This window comes from Anas platyrhynchos, chromosome 30 (assembly GCF_047663525.1).
Source record: "Anas platyrhynchos isolate ZD024472 breed Pekin duck chromosome 30, IASCAAS_PekinDuck_T2T, whole genome shotgun sequence".
Taxonomy (NCBI): domain Eukaryota; kingdom Metazoa; phylum Chordata; class Aves; order Anseriformes; family Anatidae; genus Anas; species Anas platyrhynchos.
The window spans coordinates 6,359,664-6,384,560 of record NC_092616.1 but is presented as its reverse complement, the minus strand read 5'-3'; the positions used below and the strand labels follow the sequence as shown (position 1 = coordinate 6,384,560).

Here is a 24,897-nt window from a genome sequence, read left to right as displayed (position 1 = left end):
TACCTAAATTCCCTGAATTTTCCCCAAATTCCCCCAATTTTCCCCATTTCCTCCCAAACTTTCCCCAATTTTCCCCAAATCCCCCAATTGACCCAAAATCCCCCAAATTTCCCCCAAATCCCCCCCCCCCGCAACCGCAATCAACACCAGAAATAAAAGACAAGCGGTGCTGTAATAAACTGGGTAAACTGGGAGCAACTGGGAGCAACTGGGAGCAGCCTCCGGACCTGAGCGATGCTGGGAGGAGGAACTGGGAGGGACTGGGAGGTGACTGGGAGCACTGGGAGGGTACTGGGAGGGTACTGGGGGTTACTGGGAGGTAACTGGTTTGGACTGGGGGTTACTGGGAGGTAACTGGTGTGTAACTGGGAGTGCCCGGGGGTGCCCGGCGGGTAACTGGGAGGCACTGGGAGCCGACTGGGGTTACTGGGAGGTAACTGGGAGCCAACTGGGGTTACTGGTGGGTAACTGGTTGGGACTGGGGGTTACTGGGAGGTAACTGGTGGGTAACTGGGAAGGTCCAGGGCTGCCCAGCGGGTAACTGGGAGGCACTGGGAGCCGACTGGGGTTACTGGGAGGTAACTGGGAGCCAACTGGGGTTACTGGTGGGTAACTGGTTGGGACTGGGGGTTACTGGGAGCTAACTGGTGGGTAACTGGGAGTGCCTGGGGCTGCCCGGCGGGTAACTGGGAGGCACTGGGAGCCGACTGGGAGCACTGGGAGGTAACTGGTTGGGACTGGAGATTACTGGGAGCTAACTGGTTGGGACTGGGGGTTACTGGGAGCTAACTGGTGGGTAACTGGGAGTGCCCGGGGCTGCCCGGCGGGTAACTGGGAGGCACTGGGAGGGAACTGGGAGCACTGGTCAGGCGAAGCAGAGGGAGAAGGCCCGGTAGCCCAGGTTGGTGAAGACGTCGATTTTGGGGCTGTTCCCGGCCGCCGTCAGCACCTGGGGGCGGGGCCACGTCAGGACACGCCCCCTTTAAGCCACGCCCCCTTTAAGCCCCGCCCCCTTAAGCTCATCCCACCCCCCTAAGCCCCGCCCCTTCCCATTGCCCCCCCTTTCCTTTCCCCTTGGCCCCTCCCCCTTTAAGCCCCGCCCCCTTAGGCCCCGCCCCCTTAGGCACCGCCCACTCCCTTAAGCCCCGCCCCTCCCCATTCCCCCTCCCCCAGCCCCCTTTGACCCCTCCCCCTTTAAGCCACGCCCCCTCCCATTCCCTCTCCCCCTTTAGCCCCCTGGCCCCGCCCCCTTTTGGGCCCCGCCCCCTTTTAGGCCACGCCCACCCCTTAAGCCCCACCCCCTTTAAGCCCCGCCCCCTTTAGGCCACGCCCACCCCCTTAAGCCCCGCCCCCTTTAGGCCACGCCCCCTTTAGGCCCCACCCCGTTAAGCCCCGCCCCTTTAAGCCCCGCCCCCTTTAGGCCCCGCCCACCTTGTGCTCGGGGGCGGGGGGGTGGAGGCAGAGGCAGCGCAGGGCGGGGGGGGTGCAGGGGACGCGGCCCCGGGGCTCCCCGCTCAGCTGCAACTGGTGCAGGGCCCGGCCCTGCCCGCACGCCAGCACCTGCGGGGGGGGCAAACTGGGGGTACTGGGAGGAACTGGGAGGGACTGGGAGGGGATTGGGAGGCAAACTGGGGGGACTGGGAGGCACTGGGAGGGGCTGGGAGGGGATTTGAGGGGACTGGGATTGACTGGGAGGGGATTGGGGGTACTGGGAGGGACTGGGAGGCACTGGGAGGGGACTGGGAGGGGATTGGGAGGGATTGGGGGGCAAACTGGGGGGACTGGGAGGGTCTGGGAGGGGACTGGGAAGGATTGGGGGGCAAACTGGGGGGACTGGGAGGCACTGGGAGGGGCTGGGAGGGGACGGGAGGGGACTGGGGGGCAAACTGGGGGTACTGGGGGGCACTGGGAGGGACTGGGGGGTAAGCTGGGGGGACTGGGAGGCACTGGGAGGGGACTGGGAGGGGACTGGGAAGGATTGTGGGGCAAACTGGGGGTACTGGGGGGCACTGGGAGGGACTGGGAGGGGATGGGAGGTTACTGGGAGGGGGTTAGGGGGCGCTGGGGGGTGCTGGGAGGGGATTGGGAGGGACTGGGAGGCACTGGGAGGGTAATGGGGGCAAACTGGGGGTACTGGGACGCACCGGGAGGGGCTGGGAGGGGGTGGGAGGGGATTGGGGGGGAAACTGGGGGGGACTGGGAGGCACTGGGAGGGGATGGGAGGGGCTGGGGGGGGCTGGGAGGAGACTGGGGGGCAAACTGGGGGTACTGGGAGGGACTGGGAGGGGTCTGGGCATGGTAATAGGGGCACTGGGGGCTACTGGGAGGGACTTGGGGCTACTGGGATGGACTGGGGGCTACTGGGGGACACTGGAAAGGGTTACTAGGGAGTCTGGGAGGGAACTGGGAGTAACTGGGGGGAACTGGGAGGGAACTGGGAGGCACTGGGAGGTACTGGGAGCACCCACCAGGTCCTGGTGGAACAGGACGTGCTGCTGCCCGGGGGGCAGGGGGAAAACCGTGGTGGGGGTCACGGAGCGGAGGTGCCACAGGGTCAGCGCCGGGCCCCCCCCGCACACCTGCGGGACAAAAACCGCCTGAATTCACCCCAAAATGGAGAGGGGGGGGAGAGACCCGAAACCGCCCCGATTCGACCCAAAAAGCGCAGGGAAAAGCAGAAAAACGCCTCGATTTGAGCCAAAAAGATGAGGGAGAACCCAAAATTGCCATTATTTGCCCCAAAAAGCAGAGGAAAAACCCCCAAATCAACCAAATTTACCCCAAAATTCCACCCCTGGAGAGGGAAACCCCAAAACTGCCACAATTTGCCCCAAAAAGTCCAGCAAAAAGCCCCAAAATGCCCCGATTTGAGCCAAAAAGATGAGGGAGAACCCCAAAACTGCCACAATTTGCCCCAAAAAGGAGAGGAAAAACCCCAAAACCATCCCGATTTGCCCCAAAATCCCACCCCCAGCAAGGGAAAACCCAAAACTGCCTCAATTTGCCCCAAAAAGTCCAGGGAAAAGCCCCAAAATGTCACGATTTGAGTCAAAAAGATGAGGGAGAACCCAAAATTGCCATTATTTGCCCCAAAAAAGTGAGAGAAAACCCCAAAACCATCCCGATTTGCCCCAAAATTCCACCCCTGGAGAGGGAAAACCCAAAACTGCCCCAATTCACCCCAAAAAGTCCACGGAAAAGCCCCAAAATGCCCCGATTTGAGCCAAAAAGATGAGGGAGAACCCCAAAACTGCCACTATTTGCCCCAAAAAAGTGAGAGAAAACCCCAAAACTGCCCCAATTTGCCCCAAAATCCCACCCCTGGAGAGGGAAACCCCAAAACTGCCCCAATTTGCCCCCAAAATCCAAGGGAAAACCCCAAAATGAACCCAAATTGCCCCAAAATCCCAACCACGGTGAGGGAAAAACCCCAAAACTGCCCCAATTTGCCCCAAAAAGCACAGGAAAAACCCCCAAATCAACCAAATTTACCCCAAAATCCCACTCCCAGCAAGGGAAAACCCCAAAACTGCCACAATTTGCCCCAAAAAGAAGAGGAAAAACCCCAAAACCATCCCGATTTGCCCCAAAAAGATCATCCCTGGTGACCAAAAACCCCAAAACTGCCTCAATTTGCCCCAAAAAAGTGAGAGAAAACCCCAAAACCATCCCGATTTGCCCCAAAATTCCACCCCTGGAGAGGGAAAACCCAAAACTGCCTTAATTTGCCCCAAAAAGTCCAGGTAAAACCCCAAAATGCCCCGATTTGAGCCAAAAAGATGAGGGAGAACCCCAAAACTGCCACAATTTGCCCCAAAAAAGTGAGAGAAAAGCCCCAAACCATCCCGATTTGCCCCAAAATCCCACCCCCAGCAAGGGAAAACCCCAAAACTGCCTCAATTTGCCCCAAAAATTCCAGGGAAAAGCCCCCAAATGCCCCAGTTTGCCCCAAAAAGATGAGGGAGAACCCCAAAACTGCCACAATTTGCCCCAAAAATCCAAGGGAAAACCCCAAAACCGCCCAGATTCACCCCAAAATCCCACACTGAGGAAAAACCCCAAAACCGCCTGAATTCACCCCAAAAATGCCCTCACCATCCAGTCGGAGTCGGTGGCCAGGCAGCGGATCCACTTCCCGTTCTGGGGCCGGCTGCACTCCTGGATTTTGGGGCAAAAAACCACAATTTTAGTTTTTTTTCCCCCCAAAAAACCCAAAATGCATATTTTTGGCACCGCATTAAAGTAAATTTGCCCAAAATTGCGGGTTTTTACCTCGTATTTATGCACCTCGATGACCTGCACTTGGGCGCCGTTTCGGAGGTCTGAAACAAAGAGAGAAATTTGGGGATAGTTAGGGAGATTTTGGGAAAATTGGGGGAAATTAAGGGAAATTGAAGGGAATTTGGGGAAAATTGGGGAAATTTAAAGCAATTTTGGGGAAATTTAAAGCAATTTTGGGGAACAATAACAGATTTGGGGATGTTTAGGGAAGTTTGGGGACATTTGGGGAAGTTTGGGGGAAATTTGGGGAAATTTGGGACCATTAAAGCAAATTTGGGGCAATTTTGAGCCTTTTTGGGGCCATTTTGGGGCCATTTTAGGTCAAATTTTGGCCATTTGGGGGCAATTTGAGGAAACACGGGGCCATTTTGGGGCATTTGAAGTCGTTTTGGGGCCATTTTGGGGCCATTTTTGGCCATTTCTGGAAATTTAGGAACACTTAAGGAAACATGGGGCCATTTTGGAGCAATTTGGGGCCATTTTGGTGAAATTTGGGGCCATTTAGGAGAAATTTAGATCCCTTTTGGGGCCATTTAGATCCCTTTTATGCCATTTTGGGACCATTTTGGGGCCATTTTTGGCCATTTCTGGAAATTTAGGAACACTTAAAGAAACATGGAGCCATTTTGGGGCAATTTGGGGCCATTTTGGTTAAATTTGAGGCTTTTTAGAGGAAATTTAGATCCCTTTTGAGACCATTTAGGTCCATTTTGGTGCCATTTAGGTCCCTTTTTTGCCATTTTGGGACCATTTTTGGCCATTTCTGGAAACTGAGAAACCCTTAGGGAAACATGGGGCCATTTTGGGGCAATTTGGGGCCATTTTGGTTAAATTTGAGGCTTTATAGGGGAAATTTAAGTCCCTTTTGGGTTCATTTAGGTCCCTTTTGGGGCCATTCAGGCCCCTTTTTTTGCCACATTGAGGCCATTTTTGGCCGTTTTGGGGCCGTTTTTGGCCGTTTCTGCAAAACCCGGCTGCATTTTGGGGTGAATTGGGGCGGTTTTGGGTCCGAGGCTCACCCCAGAGGCGCACGGTGCCGTCCTCGCCCCCCGACAGCACCTGGGGGGGGTCCCGCAGCGCCAGGCAGTGCACGTAGTCACGGTGCCCCCGCAGCTCGTGCTGGGGGGGGGACCCCAAAATCCCCATTTTTCACCCCAAAATCCCCCCAAGCCCCCCCAGTCCCCCAAAACCCCAGTTTCACCCCCAAAACCCCTCAAACGGCCCCAAATCTCCCCCATTTCCCCCCCAAACCCCCAATGCCCCCCCGTGTCAATCCCCCTCTGCGACCCCAAAATCCCCAAAATTCACCCCAAAATCCCCCCGAATCCCCCCAACCCCCCCCAGTCCTCCAAAACCCCAGTTTCACCCCCAAAACCCCTCAAATGGCCCCAAATCTCCCCCATTTCCCCCAAAAAATGCCCCCAAATCCCAAATGCCCCCCCATATCGCCCCCCCTCTGCGACCCCAAAATCCCCATTTTTCACCCCAAAATCCCCCCAACTCCCCACAACCCTCCCCAGTCCCCAAAAACCTCCATTTCACCCTCAAAACCCCTCAAACGGCCCCAAATCTCCCCCGTTTCCCCCTAAATCCCCAATGTCCCCCTGTGCCAACCCCCCCTCTGCGACCCCAAAATCCCCAAAATTCACCCCAAAATCCCCCCGAATCCCCCCAAGCCCCCCCAGTCCCCCAAAACCTCCATTTCACCCCCAAAACCCCTCAAATGGCCCCAAATCTCCCCCATTTCCCCCCAAATCCCCAATGCCCCCCCCGTGTCAACCCCCCCTCTGTGACCCAAAATCCCCCCATTTCACCCCAAAACCCCCAAAGCTCTCCATTTCACCCCAAACTCCCCCAAAACCACAAATCCCCCCCAAAATCCTCCCCAAACACCCCAAATCCCCCCATTTTCCCCCCAAGCCCTCCCAAATCGCCCCAAACTCCCCCAAATTCCCCCAAATTTTTCCCCAAACCCCCCAAATCTCCCCAAATCCCCCCATTTTCCCCCAAAGCCCCCAAATCCCCCAATTTCCCCCAAATCCCCCTCCAAATCCCCCCAAAATCCCCCCAAATTTTTCCTCAACCCCCCCAAATCCCCCATTTTCCCCCAAAAATCCCCCCAAATCCTCCCCAAGCCCCCCCAAATCCCCCAAATTTCCCCCAAATCCCCCCCCATCCCCCCCCAAAAACCCCAAAATCCCCCAATTTCCCCCCAAAACCCCTCTCACCGTGAACGTCCCCGTCTCCAGGTCCATCACCCTGACGGCGCCGTCCCCCCCGGCCAAAATTAGGGAATTATCCTAAAAACACAACAGCGATGACGTCATCACCACCCCCCCTCCCCAAAACTCCCCAAATTCCCCGATTCCACCCCAAATTTCCCCCCCCCCCCCCCCCTTTCCTCACCCTCTGGTTCAGCTGCAGGCTGTTGATCTCCGGCACCTCCAGGCTGCTCCTGTCCCAAAACCGCCCCAAATTTGGGGCAAAATCCTTCGATTTTGGGTTTTTCCGAATCCAGGCCCCCTCCCCTAATTATTTCCCCCCCCCCCCTAATTAAAATTTTTTAATTAAGGGGGGGGGAGGGGCTCACCGGCATGGCGGGCGGCGCGTCCACACCTCCTTACACCCCTACGTTTTGGGGCAAAAAACGGGGATTTTGGGTCATGGGGGGGGTCAATCGACGCGGGGGGGTACCGAGGTGGGGGGGGGGGATATTTTGGGGTGAAAAAGCACCTTTTTGGTGATTTCGGCCCAGCTCCAGGCCTTGATTTCGCCGTCGCTGGCGCTCAGCAGGTGCCGCTCGCCGCACGCCAGGGCGTAGACGGGGCCCTGGTGGGCTGGGGGGCGGGGCTTAAAGGGGGGTGGGCGGGGCTTAAGGGGGCGGGGCTTGAGGGGGTGGGGTCAAAGGGGGCGGGGCTTAAGGGGGTGGGGTCAAAGGGGGCGGGGTTATAGGGGAGGGAGGGGAATGGGGAGGGTGGGGGGGCGGGGCTTAAAGGGGTGGGCGGGGCTTAAGGGGGCGGGGCTTAAGGGGGTGGGGTCAGAGGGGGCGGGGTTTGAGGGTAGGGGGTGGGAGGGGCTTAAGGGGAAGGGGCGTGGCTTAGTGGAAGGGGCGGGGCTTGAAAAGGGGGCGGGGCTTCATAGAAAGGGGCGGGGCTTGGTGTAGGGGGTGTGGCTTATGAAAGGGGTGGGGCTTAATGGAAGGGGAGGGGCTTAGCATAAAGGGGCGGGGCTTGATGGAAAGGGGTGGGGCTTATAAAAAGGGGCGTGGCCTATAGAAAAGGGGCGGAGCTTCTAATAAGGGGAGGGGGTTATAGCAAGGGGGCGTGGCTTATGGAAATGGGTGGGGCTTATAGGAAGGGGGCGGGGCTTAATAGAAGGGGAGGGGTGTAACATAAAGGGGCGGGGCTTAGTGGGAAAGGGGGCGTGGCCTATAGAAAAGGGGCGGGGCTTATAGTAAGGGGAGGGGTTTAACGGAAGGGGCGGGGCTTAGAGAAAGGGGAGGAGCTGAGGGAAAGGGGTGGGGCTTAGGGAAAGGGGGCGTGGCTTATAGAGAGGGGGTGGGGCCTGATGGAAAGGGGAGGGGCTTATAACAAGGGGGCGGGGCTTATATAAATGGGAGGGGCTTGATGCGAATGGGTGGGGCTTTGCAAAAGGGGCGTGTCTTATAGAAAGGGGGCGGGGCTTAGAGAATGGGAGGGGCTTATAACAAGGGGAGGGGCTTAGAGAATTGGGGCGGGGCTTATGGAAAGGGGTGGAGCTTATAGGAAGGGGGCGGGGCTTCAGGGAAGAGGAGGGGCTTGTTGGAAGGGGCGTGGCCTATAGAAAGGGGAGGGGCTTATAATAAGGGGAGGGGCTTATAGAATTGGGGCGGGGCTTATGGAAATGGGCGGAGCTTATAGGAAGGGGGCGGGGCTTGAGGGAAGAGGAGGGGCTTATGGAAAGGGGCTGGGCTTATAGGAAGGGGGCGTGGCCTATGGGAAGGGGCGGGGCTTATACCAAGAGGGAGGGGCTTATAGAAAGGGGCGGGGCTTAGAGAAAGGGGGCAGGGCTTCGGGGAAGAGGAGGGGCTTATAGCAAGGGGGCGTGGCTTATAGAAAGGGGGCGGGGCCTGACGAAAAGGGCGGAGCTCATAGAAAGGGGAGGGGCTTATAACAAGGGGGAGGGGCTTATAGAAATGGGCGGGGCTTCCAGAAAGGGGCGGGGCTTCCGGAAAGGGGGCGGGGCTTAGGGAATAGGAGAGCCCCATGGGGTCAGAGCCCAAAAGGGGGGGGGCGGGGCTTATCAGAAGGGGCGTGGCCTCCCCAGGGGGGGCGTGGCTTCCCCAGGGGGCGTGTCTTAACAAAAGGGGCGTGTCCCCGGCCCCGGGGGGCGTGTCCTCACCCCGGAAGCAGCCCAGCGGCCTCTTGTTGTCCTCGGTGGCCTCAGCGCTGAGCGCGGCCGCCAGCCCGAAGGCCGCCACCTCGCCGTAGTTGTTGCCGGCGGCCAGGAAGCGGCCGCAGGGCGAGGGGCTCTGGCTCAGGACGCTCATGTGCAGCAGCTGCCGGGCCCGGCGGGGGCACGGCCGCGATCCGGGCCGGGGGGACCCCGGGGGGGACCCTGGGGGGGCTCCGGAGCCGCCGTCGGCGTCCTCGGGGGTGGGCGCCGCCATCTTGGAGCTTCTTCCTGGCGCGCGGTGATGACGTCAGAGCGGCAAGGGGGAGTGGAAGTACTGCGCATGCGCCAATTCGCAGTTGTACGGACACTGAGCGCACTGCGCATGCGCCAAACCCCTATAGGGATTCATTCCGTACTGCGCATGCGCACCAATATGGTTGTACGGACGCCTGACACACTGCGCATGCGTTAAGTCACAGTTGTACGGACAGCGAGCGCACTGCGCATGCTCCACTCCCTTATAAGGACTCAGAACGCACTGCGCATGCTCTATCTCCTTATAAGGACACAGAATGCACCGCGCATGCGCCCCTCCTGCTGTACGGACACTGTGCGCACTGCGCATGCTCCAACTCCCTATAGGGACTCAGAACGCACTGCGCATGCGCACCCTCCGGTTGTACGGACACTGTGCGCACTGCGCATGCTCCACTCCCTTATAAGGACACAGACCGCGCTGCGCATGCGCTCTGCTTGCTGTACGGACCCCCGAGCGCACTGCGCATGCCCCGTGCCCTCCTGGAGCCCGCCCTGTTCCGTACGGCACCGCCCCGCGCGCATGCGCAGGAGTGAGCGGGGGGGAACCGGGGGGCATTGTGGGAAGGGGGAGGACCCCGCGGGGGGTTGTGGGAACGTGGAGGACCCGAGGCCTCCTCTCGGCCCCAGGATGAGCGCGGCCAAACGGCGGCAGGAGGGGAGCGAGGGGTGAGGGACTGGGAGCACTGGGAGGGACTGGGAGGGGACTGGGAGGGACTGGGGGGGGACTGGGAGGGGGTGGGGGGGGACTGGGAGGGGGTGGGGGGGGAGTGGGAGGGGGTGGGGGGGGAGTGGGGGGGACTGGGAGGGGACTGGGAGGGACTGGGAGGGGACTGGGAGGGGGTTGGGGGGCAAACTGTGGGGACTGGGAGGCACTGGGAGGGGCCCAGGGGGGTGATGGGAGGGGGTGGGAGGGACTGGAGGATACTGGGAGGACCCCAGGGGATACTGGGAGGGTTCCAGGGGTTACTGGGAGCACTGGGAGGAGCCCATTGGGATACTGGGAGGACTGGGAGGGCCTTACTGGGACACTGGGAGGACTCCAAGGGATACTGGGAAGACCCCAGGTGTTACTGGGAGGACTGGGAGGGCCCCACTAGGACACTGGGACAACCCTAGAGGGTACTGGGAGGATCCCTGACGATACTGGGAGGACTGGGAGGGGGGTAGGGGATACTGGGAGCACTGGGAGGACCCCAGGGGTTACTGGGAGGGTTCCAGGGGTTACTGGGAGCACTGGGAAGGCCCCATTGGGACACTGGGATGACCCCAGGGGTTACTGGGAGGGCCCCAGGGATTACTGGGAGCACTGGGAGGCCCCCAGTTCATACTGGGAGCCCCCCCAGGGCCCCTCCCCCCAAGCAGCCCCTCCCCGAGGCGCTGGCGGCCGCCCGGCTCCGGGCCCTCGGCTTCCACCACGACCACGGCTACGGCCGCAACGGGCTGCCCGCAGGTGGGGGGGTGTGGGGCACGCTGTGGGGCAGGAGGAGGGCCACATATGGGGCTGGGTGTGGGGCAGGAGGAGGGCGAGGTGTGGGGCTGGAAAGGGGGAAGGTGTGGGGCTGGATGTGGGGCAGGGTGTGGGGCTGGGTGTGGGGCAGGAGAAGGGGAAGGTGTGGGACAGGTGTGGGGTGATGTGGGGCTGGATGTGGGGTAGGGTGTGGGGCTGGTGTGGGGCTGGAAAGGGGGAAGGTGTGGGGTGATGTGGGGCACGAAAACGGTAAGATGTGGGGCAGGGTGTGGGGTGATGTGGGGCAGAAGGAGGAGGTGATGTGGGGCGGGAAAGGGGTAAGGTGTGGGGCTGGGTGTGGGGCTGGATGTGGGGCAGGTGTGGGGTGATGTGGGGCAGGGTTTGGGGTAGTTGTGAGGTACGGTGTGGGGCTGGGTGGGGGGCAGGAGGAGGGCAAGGTGTGGGGCAGGATGTGGGGTGATGTGGGGCAGGAGGAGGACGTGATGTGGGGCTGGATGTGGGGCAGGAGGAGGGGAAGGTGTGGGGGGATGTGGGGCTGGAGGAAGGCAAGGTGTGGGGCACAAAAAGGGGAAGGTGTGGGGTGATGTGGGGCACGGTGTGGGGCAGGAGGAGGGGATGGTGTGGGGCTGGGTGTGGGGTAGCTGTGGGGCACGGTGTGGGGCAGGGTGTAGGGCACGAAAAGGGGAAGGTGTGGGGTGGTGTGGGGCAGAAAGAGGAGAAGGTGTGGGGCTGGAAAGGGGGAAGGTGTGGGGTGATGTGGGGCAGATATGGGGCAGGAGGACCAGATGTGGGGCAGGCTGTGGGGCAGGAGGAGGGGTTGTGGGGCAGGCGGGGGGCTTGGGGCACTTGTGGGGCAGATTTGGGGGGGCTGTGGGGCACTGGGGGGGACACTTATGGGGCAGGAGGAGGGCTATGGGGCAGAACCAAGCACTTGTGGGGCAGAACCGGGCACTTGTGGGGCAGCTGAGCCACTTGTGGGGCTGAGCCACTTGTGGGGCTGCCCCACATCTCCCTTTCCCCCCCCCCCCAGGCCCCCCGTACCCCGATGCCCGCGACGGCGCCCTGAGACCCTGAGCTGCCCCCCCCCCACGTCGCTATGGGGCTGCCCCACAACTTGTGGGGCCGGGAGCCCCCCCCCCAGCCCCATGGGGCAGGAGAAGGGGGGTTTGGGGCCCCCCCGCCCCACTGAACGCCCCCCCAATTCCCCCCCCATCCCTTCCCCGTTTGCCTCCCCCAACCCCTCAAAACCTCGTTTTTCGCCCCAAAATTAACTAAAATTCGGATTTCTAAAGAGAAACGCGTGAGGCTGTTCTTACACCACCCCCGCGCCCCCTCGTCGTGCCCCAAAATCCTCCCTTTTTCCCCCAAAAAACCACTCGGAAAACAGCGTCGGGACGCAGGTTTAATGCCCCCCCCTGGGGGGGTTGGGGGGGCCCCGCTTCGTTTTTGGGGCCATTTCCGGGGATTTTGGGGCCGGGGTCACGTGTAGAGGGTGAAGTCGATGCGGGCGGAGCTGTAGAAGGGGCCGGGGGGGCTGCGGGCGCGGCGGCACAGGACCCCCCCCCCAAAATAGCCCTGATCCACCCAGGCCTGCGGGAGGAAAAGGGGGGGGTGAGCACCCCAAAATTGGGCCCCAACCCAATTTGTGGCGGTTTTGACCCAATTTGTGGCGGTTCTGACCCAATTTTTGGCATTCTCGACCCAATTTGAGGTGTTTTGACACAATTTCTGGCATCCTCGACCCAATTTGTGGCGGTTTTGACCCAATTTGTGGCGGTTTTGACCCAATTTGTAGCGGTTCTGACCCAATTTTTGGCATTCTTGACCCAATTTGTGGCGGTTTTGACCCAATTTGTGGCGTTCTGACCCAATTTTTGGCATCCTCGACCCAATTTGTGGCGGTTCTGACCCAATTTTTGGCATTCTTGACCCAATTTGTGGTGTTTTGACCCAATTTCTGGCATCCTCGACCCAATTTGTGGCGGTTTTGACCCAATTTGTGGCGGTTTTGACCCAATTTGTAGTGGTTCTGACCCAATTTTTGGCATTCTTGACCCAATTTGTGGTGTTTTGACACAATTTGTAGCAGTTCTGACCCAATTTTTGGCATTCTCGACCCAATTTGAGGTGTTTTGACCCAATTTCTGGCTTCCTCGACCCAATTTGTGGCGGTTTTGACCCAATTTGTGGCATTCTTGACCCAATTTGTGGCGGTTTTGACCCAATTTTTGGCATTCTTGACCCAATTTGTGGTGTTTTGACCCAATTTCTGGCATCCTCGACCCAATTTGTGGCGTTTTGACCCAATTTTTGGCATCCTCGACCCAATTTGTGGTGTTTTGACCCAATTTTTGACATCCTTGACCCAAATTTCTTCTCCTTGACCCAACTTTTAGCGCCTTTGACCCAATTTTTGCCACCCTTCACCCAATTTTCGGCATCTTGACCCCAAATTTTGCCATCCTCAACCCAATTTTAGACATCCTCGACCCAAATTTGCCATTTTCGACCTTATTTTTGGCATGTTTGACCCAATTTTTCACATTTTTGACCCAATTTTGGGGCCCCCGCCCAACTTTTGGGTCACCAACCCAACTTTTGACATCTTCCACCCAATTTTTAACAATCCCGCCCCAACTTTTGGGTCCCCAACCCCATTTTTGACGTTCCCAACCCAATTTTTAACGTTCCTGACCCAATTTTTGATGTTTTTGACCCAATTTTTGACATTTTTGACCCAAATTTGGGGCCCCCACCCAACTTTTGGGTCCCCAACCCAACTTTTAACGATCCCGACCCCATTTTTAACATTCCCCAACCCCATTTTTGACGTTCCCAACCCAATTTTTGACGTTTTTGACATTTTTTAACATCCCCGACCCAAATTTTGACGTTTTCGACCCAATTCCAGTGCCCCCACCCAACTTTTGGGTCTCCAACCCAATTTTTAACATCCTCGACCCAAATTTTAATGATCCCGACCCAATTTTTAACATTTCCCACCCAACTTTTGGGTCCCCAACCCAATTTTTAACGTTCCCGACCCAATTTTTGACGTTTTCGACCCAATTTTTGACATTTTTGACCCAATTTTGGGGCCCCCGCCCAACTTTTGGGTCACCAACCCAACTTTTGACATCTTCCACCCAATTTTTAACAATCCCACCCCAACTTTTGGGTCCCCAACCCAATTTTTAACGTTTCTGACCCGATTTTTAACATCCCCGACCCAAATTTTGACATTTTTGACCCAAATTTGGGGCCCCCACCCAACTTTTGACATCCTCCACCCAACTTCTAACAATCCTGACCCAATTTTTGATGTCCCCAACCCACTTTTTGATGATCCCGACCCAATTTTTGACGTTCCTGGCCCAATTTTTAACGTCCCTGACCCAATTTTTGACGTTTTTGACCCAATTCCGGAGCCCCCACCCAACTTTTGGTCCCCAACCCAACTTTTAACGATCCTGACCCAATTTTTAACATTCTCCAACCCCATTTTTGACGTTCCCAACCCAATTTTTGACGTTTTTGACATTTTTTAACGTCCCCGACCCAATTTTTGACGTCCCTGACCCAAATTTTGACATTTTTGACCCAATTTTGGGGCCCCCACCCAACTTTTGGGTCCCCAACCCAACTTTTGACATCTTCCACCCAACTTTTAACGTCCCCGACCCCATTTTTAACATTCTTGACCCAATTTTTAACATTCCCCAACCCAATTTTTGACGTCCCCGACCCAATTTTTGACGTTTTTGACCCAATTTTTGACGTTTTTGACCCAAATTTGGGGCCCCCACCCAACTTTTGGGTCCCCAACCCAATTTTTAACATCCTCGACTCAACTTTTAATGATCCCGACCCCATTTTTAACATTCCCCAACCCCATTTTTGACGTTCCCCAACCCAATTTTTGACGTTTTTGACATTTTTTGACGTCCCCGACCCAAATTTTGACGTTTTCGACCCAAATTCGGCCCCCACCTGCATCTGGGCGCTGCTGAAGGGCCCGTAGAGCTGGGCGCTGCCTTCCTCCCATTTGTACTCCCACAGCACCTCGGGCGGCTCCGCTGCGGCCAAAAACACCCAAAATCACCCCAAATCACCCCAAAACGGCCGCGAAAAAAAACACGGAAGAATGTCGACGGAAAACGGCACAAAACCGCCCCAAAATGACCCAAAAAGCAACAAAAAATGACGCAAAAGTAGGCGTGGGTGGGGAAGGAAAGAAAGGGAAAATGAAAATGGTGAAAAATGAAGGGAAATGGTGAAAAACCCAAAAGTGGCAAAAAAACCATAAAAATGGTCAAGAAAAACCCAAACCCGGCGATAAAATGGGGAAAAAAGGAAAAAAAAGTCAAGAAAACCACCCAAAACCCAACGAAAGCACCCAAAACCCAACCCAAGCACCCCCAAATCCTCCAAATCCCCCCAAATCCCCCAAATCTCCCCAAAAACCCCAAAATGTCCCCAAGAGACCCCCAAATCCCCCCCAACTCCCCCCATTTTCCCCCCAACCCCCCCATTTTTGCCCCCAAACCCCCAATTTCCCCCCAAAACCCCCAAATCCCCAAAATGCAAAATTCCCAAGTCCTCCCAAAAACCCAAATCCCCCCCCAAAACCCCAAAATCTCCCCAAAATCCCCAAGTCCCCCCCAAATTCTACCCAAATCCCCCCATTTCCCCCCAAATCCCCCCCAAATCCCCCAATTTTCCCCAAATCCTCCCAATTTCCACCAAATTCCCCCCAAACCCCCCCAAATTCCCCCAAGTTCCCCGCAAATCCTCCCGAAATTCCCCAATTTCCCCCAAATTCCCCCCCCAAAAAAACAAATTCCCCCCAAATGCATCCCAAGACCCCCAAATTCCCCCCAAATCCCCAAATTCCCTCCAAATCTGTCCGAAATCCCGCAATTTCTCCAAAACCCCCCAAATCCCCCAATTCCCCCCCAAATCCCCCAATTTCCCCCAAACCCCTCAATAACCCCCAAATTCCCACCAAACCACCCCAAATCCCCCAATTTCCCCCCAAATCCCCAATTCCCCCAAATCTCCCCCAAACCACCCCAAATCCCCCCAAAACTCCCCCCGTTTTATCCCCAAATTTCCCCAAACCCCCCATTTTTTGCCCCAAATTCCCCCAATTTCCCCCCAAATCCCCCAAATCTCCCCCAAACCACCCCAAATACCCCCCAAAACTCCCATTTTACCCCCAAATTTCCCCAAACCCCCCATTTTTTGCCCCAAATTCCCCCAATTTCCCCCCAAATCCCCCCAATTTCTCCCAAATCCCTCAATTTCCCCCAAATCCTCCCAATTCCCCGAATTTCCCCCTAATCCCCCCCGAAATCCCCCAGTTTCCCCCAAATCCCTGTCAAAAACCCCAAATCCCCCCCAAACCACCCCAAAACTCTGAAATGTGCCCAAAAGCCCCAAATTACCCCCAATTCCCCAAAGTCCTGTCAAAAAAACAAATTCCCCCCAAATGCCCCCCAAAACCCTTAAATCTCCCCCGTTTTACCCCCAAATTTCCCCAAACCCCCCATTTTTTGCCCCAAATCCCCCAATTCCCCCCAACCCCCCCCCAAATCCCCCAATTTCCCCCAATTCCCCCCAAATTTCCCCAAATCCCCCCCAAACTCCCCAATTCCCCTCAATTCCCCCCAAATCCCTCCCAACACCACCAAATCCCACAATTTCTCCAAAAACCCCCAAATCCCCCCCAAAATCCCCCAATTTCCCCCAAATCCCCCCAAAATCCCCCCCAAAATCCCCAAATTCCCCCCAAACCACCCCAAATCCCCCAATTCCCCCAAATCTCCCCCAAACCACCCCAAATCCCCCCCAAACTCCCCCCATTTTACCCCCAAATTTCCCCAAACCCCCCATTTTTTGCCCCAAATCCCCCTTTTTTCCCCCAAATCCCCCCCAAATCCCCCAAATCCCCCAATTTCCCCCCAAATCCCCCCAAATCCCCCCAATCTCCCCAATTCCCCTCAATTCCCCCCAAATCCCTCCCAACACCCCCAAATCCCACAATTTCTCCCAAATCCCCCAATTTCCCCCCTAGAAAACCCAAATTTCCCTAAATCCCCCCCAAAACCCCCCAAAATCCCCCAAATCCCCCCCAAACCCCCCTCACCCACCTTCCTCCTCCTCCTCTTCCTCTCCTCCTCCTCCTCCGATCCCATCACCGATGACATCATCGCCAATACCAATGACGTCATCAGTGACCTCACCACCGCCGCCGATGACGTCATCGGTGACGTCATCAGTGACGTCATCGGTGACGTCATCACGGAGGGCCTGGAGGCGGAGCCTGAGCCTCTCCCTGCTCTCCTGGTAGACCCCCAGCAGCCCCCGGCCCAGCAGCGCGTCCGCCAGCTCCACCAGGCGCTCCAGGGAGCCTTCGGCCTCGCCCTCCTCCTCCTCCTCATCTTCCTCCTCATCTTCGGCCTCACGGCTTCCTCCTCCTCTTCCTCTTCTTCCTCCCCCTCCTCCTCTTCCTCCTTTTTGGCCTCCTCTTCCTCCCGGTTTCCATATTTTTTTGACTTTGGCCTCATCACCATCATCATCATCATCATCGTCATCTTCGGCCTCAGCACCTCCTCCTCCTCCTCCTCTTCCTCCTCCTCCTCCTCTTCTTCCTCCTTTTTGGCTTCCTTTTCCTCCTGTTTTTCTTAATTTTGTGCCTTCGGCCTCGGCCTCCTCCTCCTCCTCCTCCTCCTCATCATCATCATCGTCTTCGGCCTCACCCCCCAGCCTTCCTCCTCCTCCTCCTCTTCCTCCCCCTCCTCCTCTTCCTCCTTTTTGGCCTCCTCTTCCTCCCGGTTTTCTTAATTTTGTGCCTTCGGCCTCAGCCTCATCATCATCATCCTCGTCTTCGGCCTCAGCACCTCCTCCTCCTCCTCTTCCTCCTTTCTTCCTCCTCTTCTCCTCCTCCTCCTGTTCTTCGGCCTCACCCCCCAGCTTTCCTCCTCCTCCTCCTCTTCCTCCCCCTTCTCCTCTTCCTCGCTGCCTCTCCTCTTCTTCGGCCTCACCTCCTCCTCTTCCTCCTTTCTTCCTCCTCACCTCCTCCTCCTCCTGTTCTTCGGCCTCACCCCCAAGCCTTCCTCCTCCTCCTCCTCTTCCTCCTTCCTCCCTCCTCCTCTCCTCCTCTTCTTCGGCCTCAGAACCTCCTCCTCTTCCTCCTCCTCTTCCTCCTTGCTTCCTCACCTCCTCTTCCTCCTGTTCTTCGGCCTCGCCACCTCCCAGCCTTCCTCCTCCTCCTCCTCCTCTTCCTCGCTGCCTCTCCTCTTCCTCCTCTTCAGCCTCACCTCCTCCTCTTCCTCCTCCTCCTCCTCTCTTCCTCTCCTCCTCCTCCTCTTCTTCTTCAGCCTCACCCCCCAGCCTTCCTCCTCCTCCTCTTCCTCCTCTTCCTCCTCCTCTTCCTCCTCGCTTCCTCTCCTCCTCCTCCTCTTCGGCCTCACCTCCTCCTCCTCCTCCCCCCCCCAGCCTTCCTCCCCCCCCTCCCCCTCCTCCTCCTCCTCCCCCCCTCTCCTCCTCCTCTTCATCCCCCCCCCTCCCTCCTCCTCTTCCTCCCCCCCCCCCCAGCCTTCCTCCTCTCCCCCCCCCTCCCCGGGGCCTTCCTCCCGCCCCCCTCCTCCTCTTCCTCGCCCCCCCCAGGCGCCGCAGGGCCCCCCCCACGGTCTCCCCGGGGCGCAGCAGCCCCAGGACCCCCCCCAGCAGCACCCCCAGGGGGGGCGGGGGGGGGGCGGGGGGCGAGGGGGGGCGGGGGGGGCGGGGCCGGATCTGCATCTGCAAGGGGGGGGGTGTTAATTAATTAATTGCCTTCATTAATTGATTTAATCCTCTATGACCCCTGTTGACCCCCCCCATGCTAATTAACCCCGGTACCCCCCCCCCATTAACCCCCCCAATTAACCCCATTACCCCCTAATTAATCCATGGGGGGGTAATTAGCGGTGTTAATTGCCTTAATGAATTGCCTTCATTAATTAATTTAATCCTCTATGACCCCTGTTGACCCCCCCATGCTAATTAACCCCAGTACCCCCCCCATTACCCCCCCAATTAACCCCCCAGGTAACCTCATTACCCCCATTAACCCCCCAATTAACCCCATTACCCTCTAATTAACCCCGTAATTAAGCCCCCCCCTGCCCCCATAACCTCCCTGTGACCCCATAACCCCCCCTGACCCCATAACCCCCCCTGACCCTATAACCCCATTCCCCCCATTTTCCCCCAAATCCCCCATTACCCCTTTGACCCTATGACCCCCCCCTGACCCTATAAGCCCCCCCCGACCCTATGACCCCCCCATGACCCCATAACCCCCCCAATTGCCCTATAACCCCCCCTGACCCTATAACCCAATTCCCCCCATTTCCCCCCAAATCCCCCATTACCCCTTTGACCCTATGACCCCCCCGACCCCATAACCCCCCCATGACCCTATAACCCCCCCATGACCCCATAACCCCCCCTGACCCTATAACCCAATTCCCCCCAATTCCCCCAAATCCCCCATTACCCCTTTGACCCTATGACCCCCCCTGACCCTATGACCCCCCGTGACCCCATAACCCCCCCCAATTCCCCTATAACCCCCCCGACCCTATAAACCCCCCCTGATCCTATAACCCAATTCCCCCCATTTCCCCCCAAATCCCCCCATTACCCCTTTGACCCCATAACCCCCCCATGACCCTATAACCCCCCCCGACCCCATAACCCCATTCCCCCCATTTCCCCCCAAATCCCCCAATTCCCTATGACCCCCCCCGACCCTATAACCCCCCCCCCGTGACCCCATAACCCCCCCCTGACCGTGCCGATGGAGTCGAGCCATGGGTCCGGGGGGGGCGCGGGGCGGGGCCGGTAGTGGCCGTGCCGGTCGAAGGCGCCGTCGCTCAGCTCCTCCCGCACGTGGAACGGGGTCAGGGGGGGGCCCCCCCCGGCGTCCCCCCACCCGGATTCAGCCTCATCTTCATCATCTTCATCATCAGCGGCTGCATCATAGGGACCCAGCGCGGAGAGGGCTGGGGGGGAAAGGGGGAAAAAGGGAAAAAAATAAAAAAAAAGGAAAAAAAGAAAAAAGGAAAAAAGAAAAAAAGAAAACAGAAAAAAAAGGAAAAAAAAGAAAAAAGAAAAAAAAACAGAAAAAGAAAAAAAAGGAAAAAAGGAAAAAAGGGAAAAAATGAAAATAAAAGGAAAAAAGGGAAAAAAAAGAAAAAGGAAAAAAAAAGGAAAAAAGGGAAAAAAACAAAAAAATAGGAAAAAAAGGAAAGAAAAGGAAAAATAGGGATAAATAGGAAAAAAAAGAAAAAAAAAGAAAAAAAAAGAAAAAAGGGAAAAAAGGAAAAAAAAGGAAAAAGGGGAAAAACGGAAAAAATGAAAATAAAAGAGAAAAAGGGAAAAATAGGAAAAAAAGGGAAAAAAGGAAAAAGGAAAAAAAAAAGAAAAAAAAAGGGAAAAAATGAAAATAAAAGGAAAAAAGGGAAAAAGGAAGAAAAGGAAAACAAAGGAAAAAAAGGAAAAAGGAAAAAAAAGGGGAAAAAGGGGGAAAAGAGGAAAAAGGGGAAAAAGGGGAAAAGAAGAAAAGGAAAAAAAAGGAAAAAGGAAAAAAAAGGAAAAAAAGAAAAAAGGGGAAAAAAAGGAAAAAAAGAAAAAAGGAAAAATGAAAAAAAGAAAAAAGAAAAAAAAAGGAAAAAAAGAAGAAAAGGAAAAAGAAAAGAAAAAGGAAAAAAAAGGAAAAAAGGGAACAAAATGAAAATAGAAGGAAAAAAGGGAAAAAAGGAAAAATAGGAAAAAAAGGAAAAAGGGGAAAAGGGGGAAAAGGAAAAACAAAAAGAAGGAAAAAGAAGAAAGAGGAAGAAAAAAAAGGAAAAAAAAGAAAATAAAAATGAAAAAAAGAAAAAAGAAAAAAAGGAAAAGTAGAAAAAAGGGAAAAAAAAGAAGGAAAACAGAAAACAAAACAAAAACAGAAACAAAAAAGGAAAAAAAAAAGAAAAAAGAAAGAAAAAAAGAAAAAAGGAAAAAACAGAAAAAAAATCAGAACCAAACAAACAAAACAAGAACAAAACAAAAAAAAACGGGAAAAAAAAAAAAAAACAAGAAAAAAAAGAAAACAAAAAAACAAAACAAAAAAAAACAAAAAAAACATCATAAAAACCACCCCATAACGCCCCACATCACCCCATATCGCCCCCATATCCCCCCATAACCCCCCCCATGACCCCATAACCCCCACCCGACCCCATAACCCCCCTATGACCCCATATCACCCCATAGCCACCCCATAGCCCCCCATAGCCCCCCCATATCACCCCATAGCCACCCCATAGCTGCCCCACATCCACCCCATAGTGCCCCATAGCCATCCTATAACACCCCATAGCCCCCCATATGACCCCATAGCCACCCCATATCACCCCATAGCCCCCCATAGTGCCCCATAGCCACCCTATAACACCCTATAGGACCCTATAACACCCCATATCACCCCATAACCCCCCCTGTGACCCCATAACCCCCCCCCTGACCCCATAACCCCCCGGCCCCACACCCCGCACCGTGCAGCTGCTGTGGGGCCAGCTCCCCCCCGTCGTCGTCGTCGTCGTCCTCGTCGCTGTCCAGGGACGGCTTCCCCGAAAAGCGGCTCCCGGGGCCGCCCAGCGCCTCCTGCGCCCCACAGCGACCCCATAGAGACCCCACAGACCCCATAGAGACCCACAGACCCCATAGAGACCCACAGACCCCATAGGGACCCACAGAGACCCCACAGACCCCATAAGAGACCCCCTGAGACCCACAGACCCCATAGAGACCCCATAGAGACCCACAGACCCCATAGAGACCCACAGACCCCACAGACCCCATAGAGACCCCATAGAGACCCACAGACCCCATAGAGACCCCCACAGACCCCATAGTGCCCCATAGACCCCATAGAGACCCATAGAGACCCCACAGACCCCATAAGAGACCCCCAGACCCCACAGACCCCACAGACCCCCCATAAAAACCCACAGACCCCATAGGGACCCACAGAGACCCCATAGACCCCATAAGAGACCCCCTGAGACCCACAGACCCCATAGTGCCCCATAGGCCCCATAGACCCCATAGAGACCCCATAGTGCCCCATAGACCCCATAGAAACCCCACAGACCCCATAGATCCCATAGAGACCCCATAGAGACCCACAGACCCCATAGGGACCCACAGAGACCCCACACACCCCATAGTGCCCCATAGACCCCATAGACCCCATGGAGACCCCACAGACCCCATAGATCCCATAGAGACCCCATAAAAACCCACAGACCCCATAGTGCCCCATAGAGACCCCACAGACCCCATAGAGACCCCCTGAGACCCCACAGACCCCATAGTGCCCCATAGGCCCCATAGAGACCCATAGAACCCATAGACCCCATAGAGACCCATAGAGACCCCACAGAGACCCACAGAGACCCCACAGACCCCATAGAGACCCCATAGATCCCACAGACCCCATAGAGAACCCATAAAAACCCACAGACCCCATAAAAACCCACAGACCCCATAAAAACCCCATAGACCCCATAGAACCCATAGAGACCCCCACAGACCCCATAGTGCCCCATAGACCCCATAGATCCCATAGAGACCCCATAGAGACCCACAGACCCCATAGGGACCCTACAGACCCCATAGTGCCCCATAGACCCCATAGAGACCCATAGAGACCCCATAGACCCCATAGAGACCCCATAGAGACCCCATAGAGACCCCATAAAAACCCACAGACCCCATAGTGCCCCATAGACCCCATAGAGACCACATAGAGACCCCATAGAGACCCCACAAACCCCATAGAGACCCCCTGAGACCCACAGACCCCATAGTGCCCCATAGGCCCCATAGACCCCATAGAAACCCCACAGACCCCATAGATCCCATAGAGACCCCATAAAAACCCACAGACCCCATAGAGACCCCCACAGACCCCATAGAACCCATAGAGACCCCATAGATCCCATAGTGCCCCACACACCCCATAGAGACCCCTCAGACCCCATAGAGACCCACAGACCCCATAACACCCCACAGTGACCCACAGCGCCCCACAGACACCTCACAGCGCCCCAAATCCACCCCATAGACCCCAAATCCACCCCATAGCGCCCCCAAATCCGCCCCACACCCGCCCCACAGCCCCCAAATCCGCCCCATAGCACCCCATAGCTGCCCCATAGCACCCCATAGCCGTCCCATAGCGCCCAAAATCTGCCCCACAGCTGCCCCATAACCCCCCAAATCCACCCCATAGCCCCCTATATCTGCCCCATAGCCCCCTATAACCACCCCATAGCCCCCCAAATCCACCCCATAGACCCCAAATCTGCCCCATAGCGCCCCATATCCACCCCATAGCCCCCCAAATCCGCCCCATAGCACCCCACAACTGCCCCATAGCCCCCTATAACCACCCCATAGCCCCCCAAATCCACCCCACAGCCCCCTATATCTGCCCCATAGCGCCCCAAATCTGCCCCACAGCCCCCCATATCCACCCCATAGCGCCCCAAATCCGCCCCATAGCACCCCACAACTGCCCCATAGCCCCCTATAACCACCCCATAGCGCCCCAAATCTGCCCCAAATCTGCCCCACACCTGCCCCATAGACCCCAAATCTGCCCCATAGTCCCCCACACCCGCCCCATAGCGCCCCAAATCCGCCCCATAGCCGCCCCATAGACCCCATATCTGCCCCATAGTGCCCCATATCCACCCCATAGCCCCCCAAATCCGCCCCATAGCGCCCCACAACTGCCCCATAGCCCCCTATAACCACCCCATAGCGCCCCAAATCTGCCCCAAATCCGCCCCACACCTGCCCCATAGACCCCATATCCGCCCCATAGCACCCCATAGCCCCCCAAATCCACCCCATAGATCCCAAATCTGCCCCACACCTGCCCCACACCCGCCCCACAGCACCCCAAATCTGCCCCATAGACCCCAAATACGCCCCACAGCCCCCCATATCCACCCCATAGCGCCCCAAATCTGCCCCACACCCACCCCATAGCCCCCCAAATCTGCCCCATAGACCCCCAAATCCGCCCCATAGCGCCCCACACCCGCCCCATAGACCCCAAATCCACCCCATAGCGCCCCATAGCACCCCAAATCTGCCCCATATCCGCCCCATAGCTGCCCCACAGCCCCCCCTGCCCCATAGCGCCCCCCCCTCACCCTCTTGCGGGGGGGCCCCGGCTCGTCCTCGTCCTCCAGGTCCTCGAAGGTGACTTTGCGCTTGGACATGGCTGCAATTAGTCCCTAATTAGCGCTAATTAACGCTAATTACCCCCCTAATTAACCCCTAATTAACCCCTTTAAGCACCACAGCCCCTAATTAGCCTCCCCAGTCCCTAATTAGTCCCCCCCAGACCCTAATTATCCCCCCCCAGACCCTAATGACCCCCCCAAACCCTTAATTAGTGCCCCCCCAAGCCCTAATTAACCCACACAGGTGCTAATTAACACCCTGGAGAGCCCAAGGAGCCCCCCCAGACCCTAATTATCCCCCCCGGACCCTAATTAGCCCCCCCAGACCCTAATTAGCCCCCCCAAACCCTTAATTAGTGCCCCCCAAGCCCTAATTAGCCCCCCCAGACCCTAATTAGCCCCCCCTAGACCCTAATTAACCCCCCCAGACCCTAATTAGCCCCCCCTTGACCCTAATTAACCCCCCCTTGACCCCCAATTAACACCTTTGATCCCTAATTAACCCCCTTGATCCCTAATTAGCCCCCCTTGACACTAATTAGCCCCGTTTGAAGCCCTAATTAACCCCCCTGAGCCTTAATTAACCCCCCTTGACCCTAATTAACCCCCCCTTGACCCTAATTAACCCCCCTAGACCCCAATTAACCCCCACAGCCCCCCCTTAACACCCCCAAAGCCGCTAATTAACCCCCCAACCCCCTAATTACCCCCCTGCAAGCCCTAATTACCCCCCCCCGGCCCCTAATTAACCCCCCCTGCCCTAATTAACCCCCCCCAGGCCCTAATTAACCCCCTCAGGACCCCAATTAACCCCCCGCGGCGCTAATTAACCCCCTCCCGACTCTAATTAACCCCATTCAGACCTTAATTAGCCCCCCCGGGACGCTATTTAACCCCCCAGGCCCCTAATTTGCATATGCAAATGAGCCCCGGGGGCCGGGGCCGCTCACCCGGCGCCGCCGCCGCTCTCCGCAGCGACCCGGAAGTGAACCCGGGGCCGACTTCCGGTTTCCGCTGAGAGAGGGCGGAAGTGACGCCAACTCCGGGCGGAAGTGCCTCCCGGAACGGCGTCGCGGTGCTGGCAGCTCTTAAAGGCGCCGCGTCCCGAATTTTTAGCCCCGCCCCCTCCCCCTGAGACCCCCCCCAAACCCCTCAAAAACGCCGAAA

The 24,897-nt window shown here is 56.7% G+C and overlaps 3 protein-coding genes and 1 long non-coding RNA gene across 4 annotated transcripts; 1 reads left to right on the top strand and 3 right to left on the bottom strand.

Annotated features, from left to right (window-relative positions):
• Nucleotides 1-153: 153 nt before the first annotated feature.
• On the bottom strand, nt 154-8,963 carry THOC6 (THO complex subunit 6). The gene is made up of 11 exons (XM_072029529.1): nt 8,662-8,963; nt 7,015-7,118; nt 6,872-6,909; nt 6,688-6,736; nt 6,510-6,581; nt 5,301-5,400; nt 4,273-4,322; nt 4,096-4,158; nt 2,469-2,579; nt 1,432-1,560; nt 154-949 (listed from the first exon to the last, which is right to left on the bottom strand). Exons 1-11 carry the CDS (start codon nt 8,927-8,929, stop codon nt 866-868), a joined length of 1,068 nt encoding a protein of 355 aa, XP_071885630.1. The 5' UTR covers nt 8,930-8,963; the 3' UTR covers nt 154-865.
• A 525-nt stretch (nt 8,964-9,488) lies between these two features.
• LOC139999900 (uncharacterized) lies at nt 9,489-11,738 on the top strand. Its single transcript, XR_011805309.1, has 3 exons — nt 9,489-9,639; nt 10,317-10,423; nt 11,472-11,738. It is a non-coding gene; the product is annotated as an uncharacterized lncRNA (long non-coding RNA).
• Nucleotides 11,739-11,830: 92 nt separating this feature from the next.
• On the bottom strand, nt 11,831-24,820 carry LOC139999867 (uncharacterized). The gene is made up of 8 exons (XM_072029495.1): nt 24,681-24,820; nt 23,698-23,768; nt 21,025-21,133; nt 19,280-19,491; nt 18,035-18,244; nt 16,594-17,983; nt 14,432-14,517; nt 11,831-12,031 (listed from the first exon to the last, which is right to left on the bottom strand). Exons 2-8 carry the CDS (start codon nt 23,764-23,766, stop codon nt 11,921-11,923), a joined length of 2,187 nt encoding a protein of 728 aa, XP_071885596.1. The 5' UTR covers nt 23,767-23,768; nt 24,681-24,820; the 3' UTR covers nt 11,831-11,920.
• On the bottom strand, nt 21,471-22,340 carry LOC139999897 (uncharacterized; the record flags this gene model as incomplete). The annotated part of the gene is given in 3 exon segments (XM_072029547.1): nt 21,471-21,883; nt 21,886-21,942; nt 21,945-22,340. Coding segments are annotated over 3 exon segments (816 nt in total), but the record flags the coding sequence as incomplete, so codon positions are not given.
• Nucleotides 24,821-24,897: the final 77 nt, after the last annotated feature.

Excerpts from the sequence above, each read along its gene's own strand:
- THOC6 (XM_072029529.1), bottom strand. The coding sequence starts at position 8,929 with ATGGCGGCGCCCACCCCCGAGGACGCCGACGGCGGCTCCGGAGCCCCC. Across the intron at positions 6,910-7,014 it reads GGGCCGAAATCACCAAAAAG|GGGTGTAAGGAGGTGTGGAC; the intron begins GTGCTTTTTCAC and ends CCCAAAACGTAG. Across the intron at positions 950-1,431 it reads CCCCCGCCCCCGAGCACAAG|GTGCTGACGGCGGCCGGGAA; the intron begins GTGGGCGGGGCC and ends CCCCGCCCCCAG.
- LOC139999867 (XM_072029495.1), bottom strand. The coding sequence starts at position 23,766 with ATGTCCAAGCGCAAAGTCACCTTCGAGGACCTGGAGGACGAGGACGAG. Across the intron at positions 21,134-23,697 it reads CGGGGCCCCCCCGCAAGAGG|GAGGCGCTGGGCGGCCCCGG; the intron begins GTGAGGGGGGGG and ends TGTGGGGCGCAG. Across the intron at positions 17,984-18,034 it reads GGAGAGGAGGAAGGCTGGGG|AGGGGGGGAGGAGGAGGAGG; the intron begins GGGGGGGGAGGA and ends GAGGAGGAGGAG.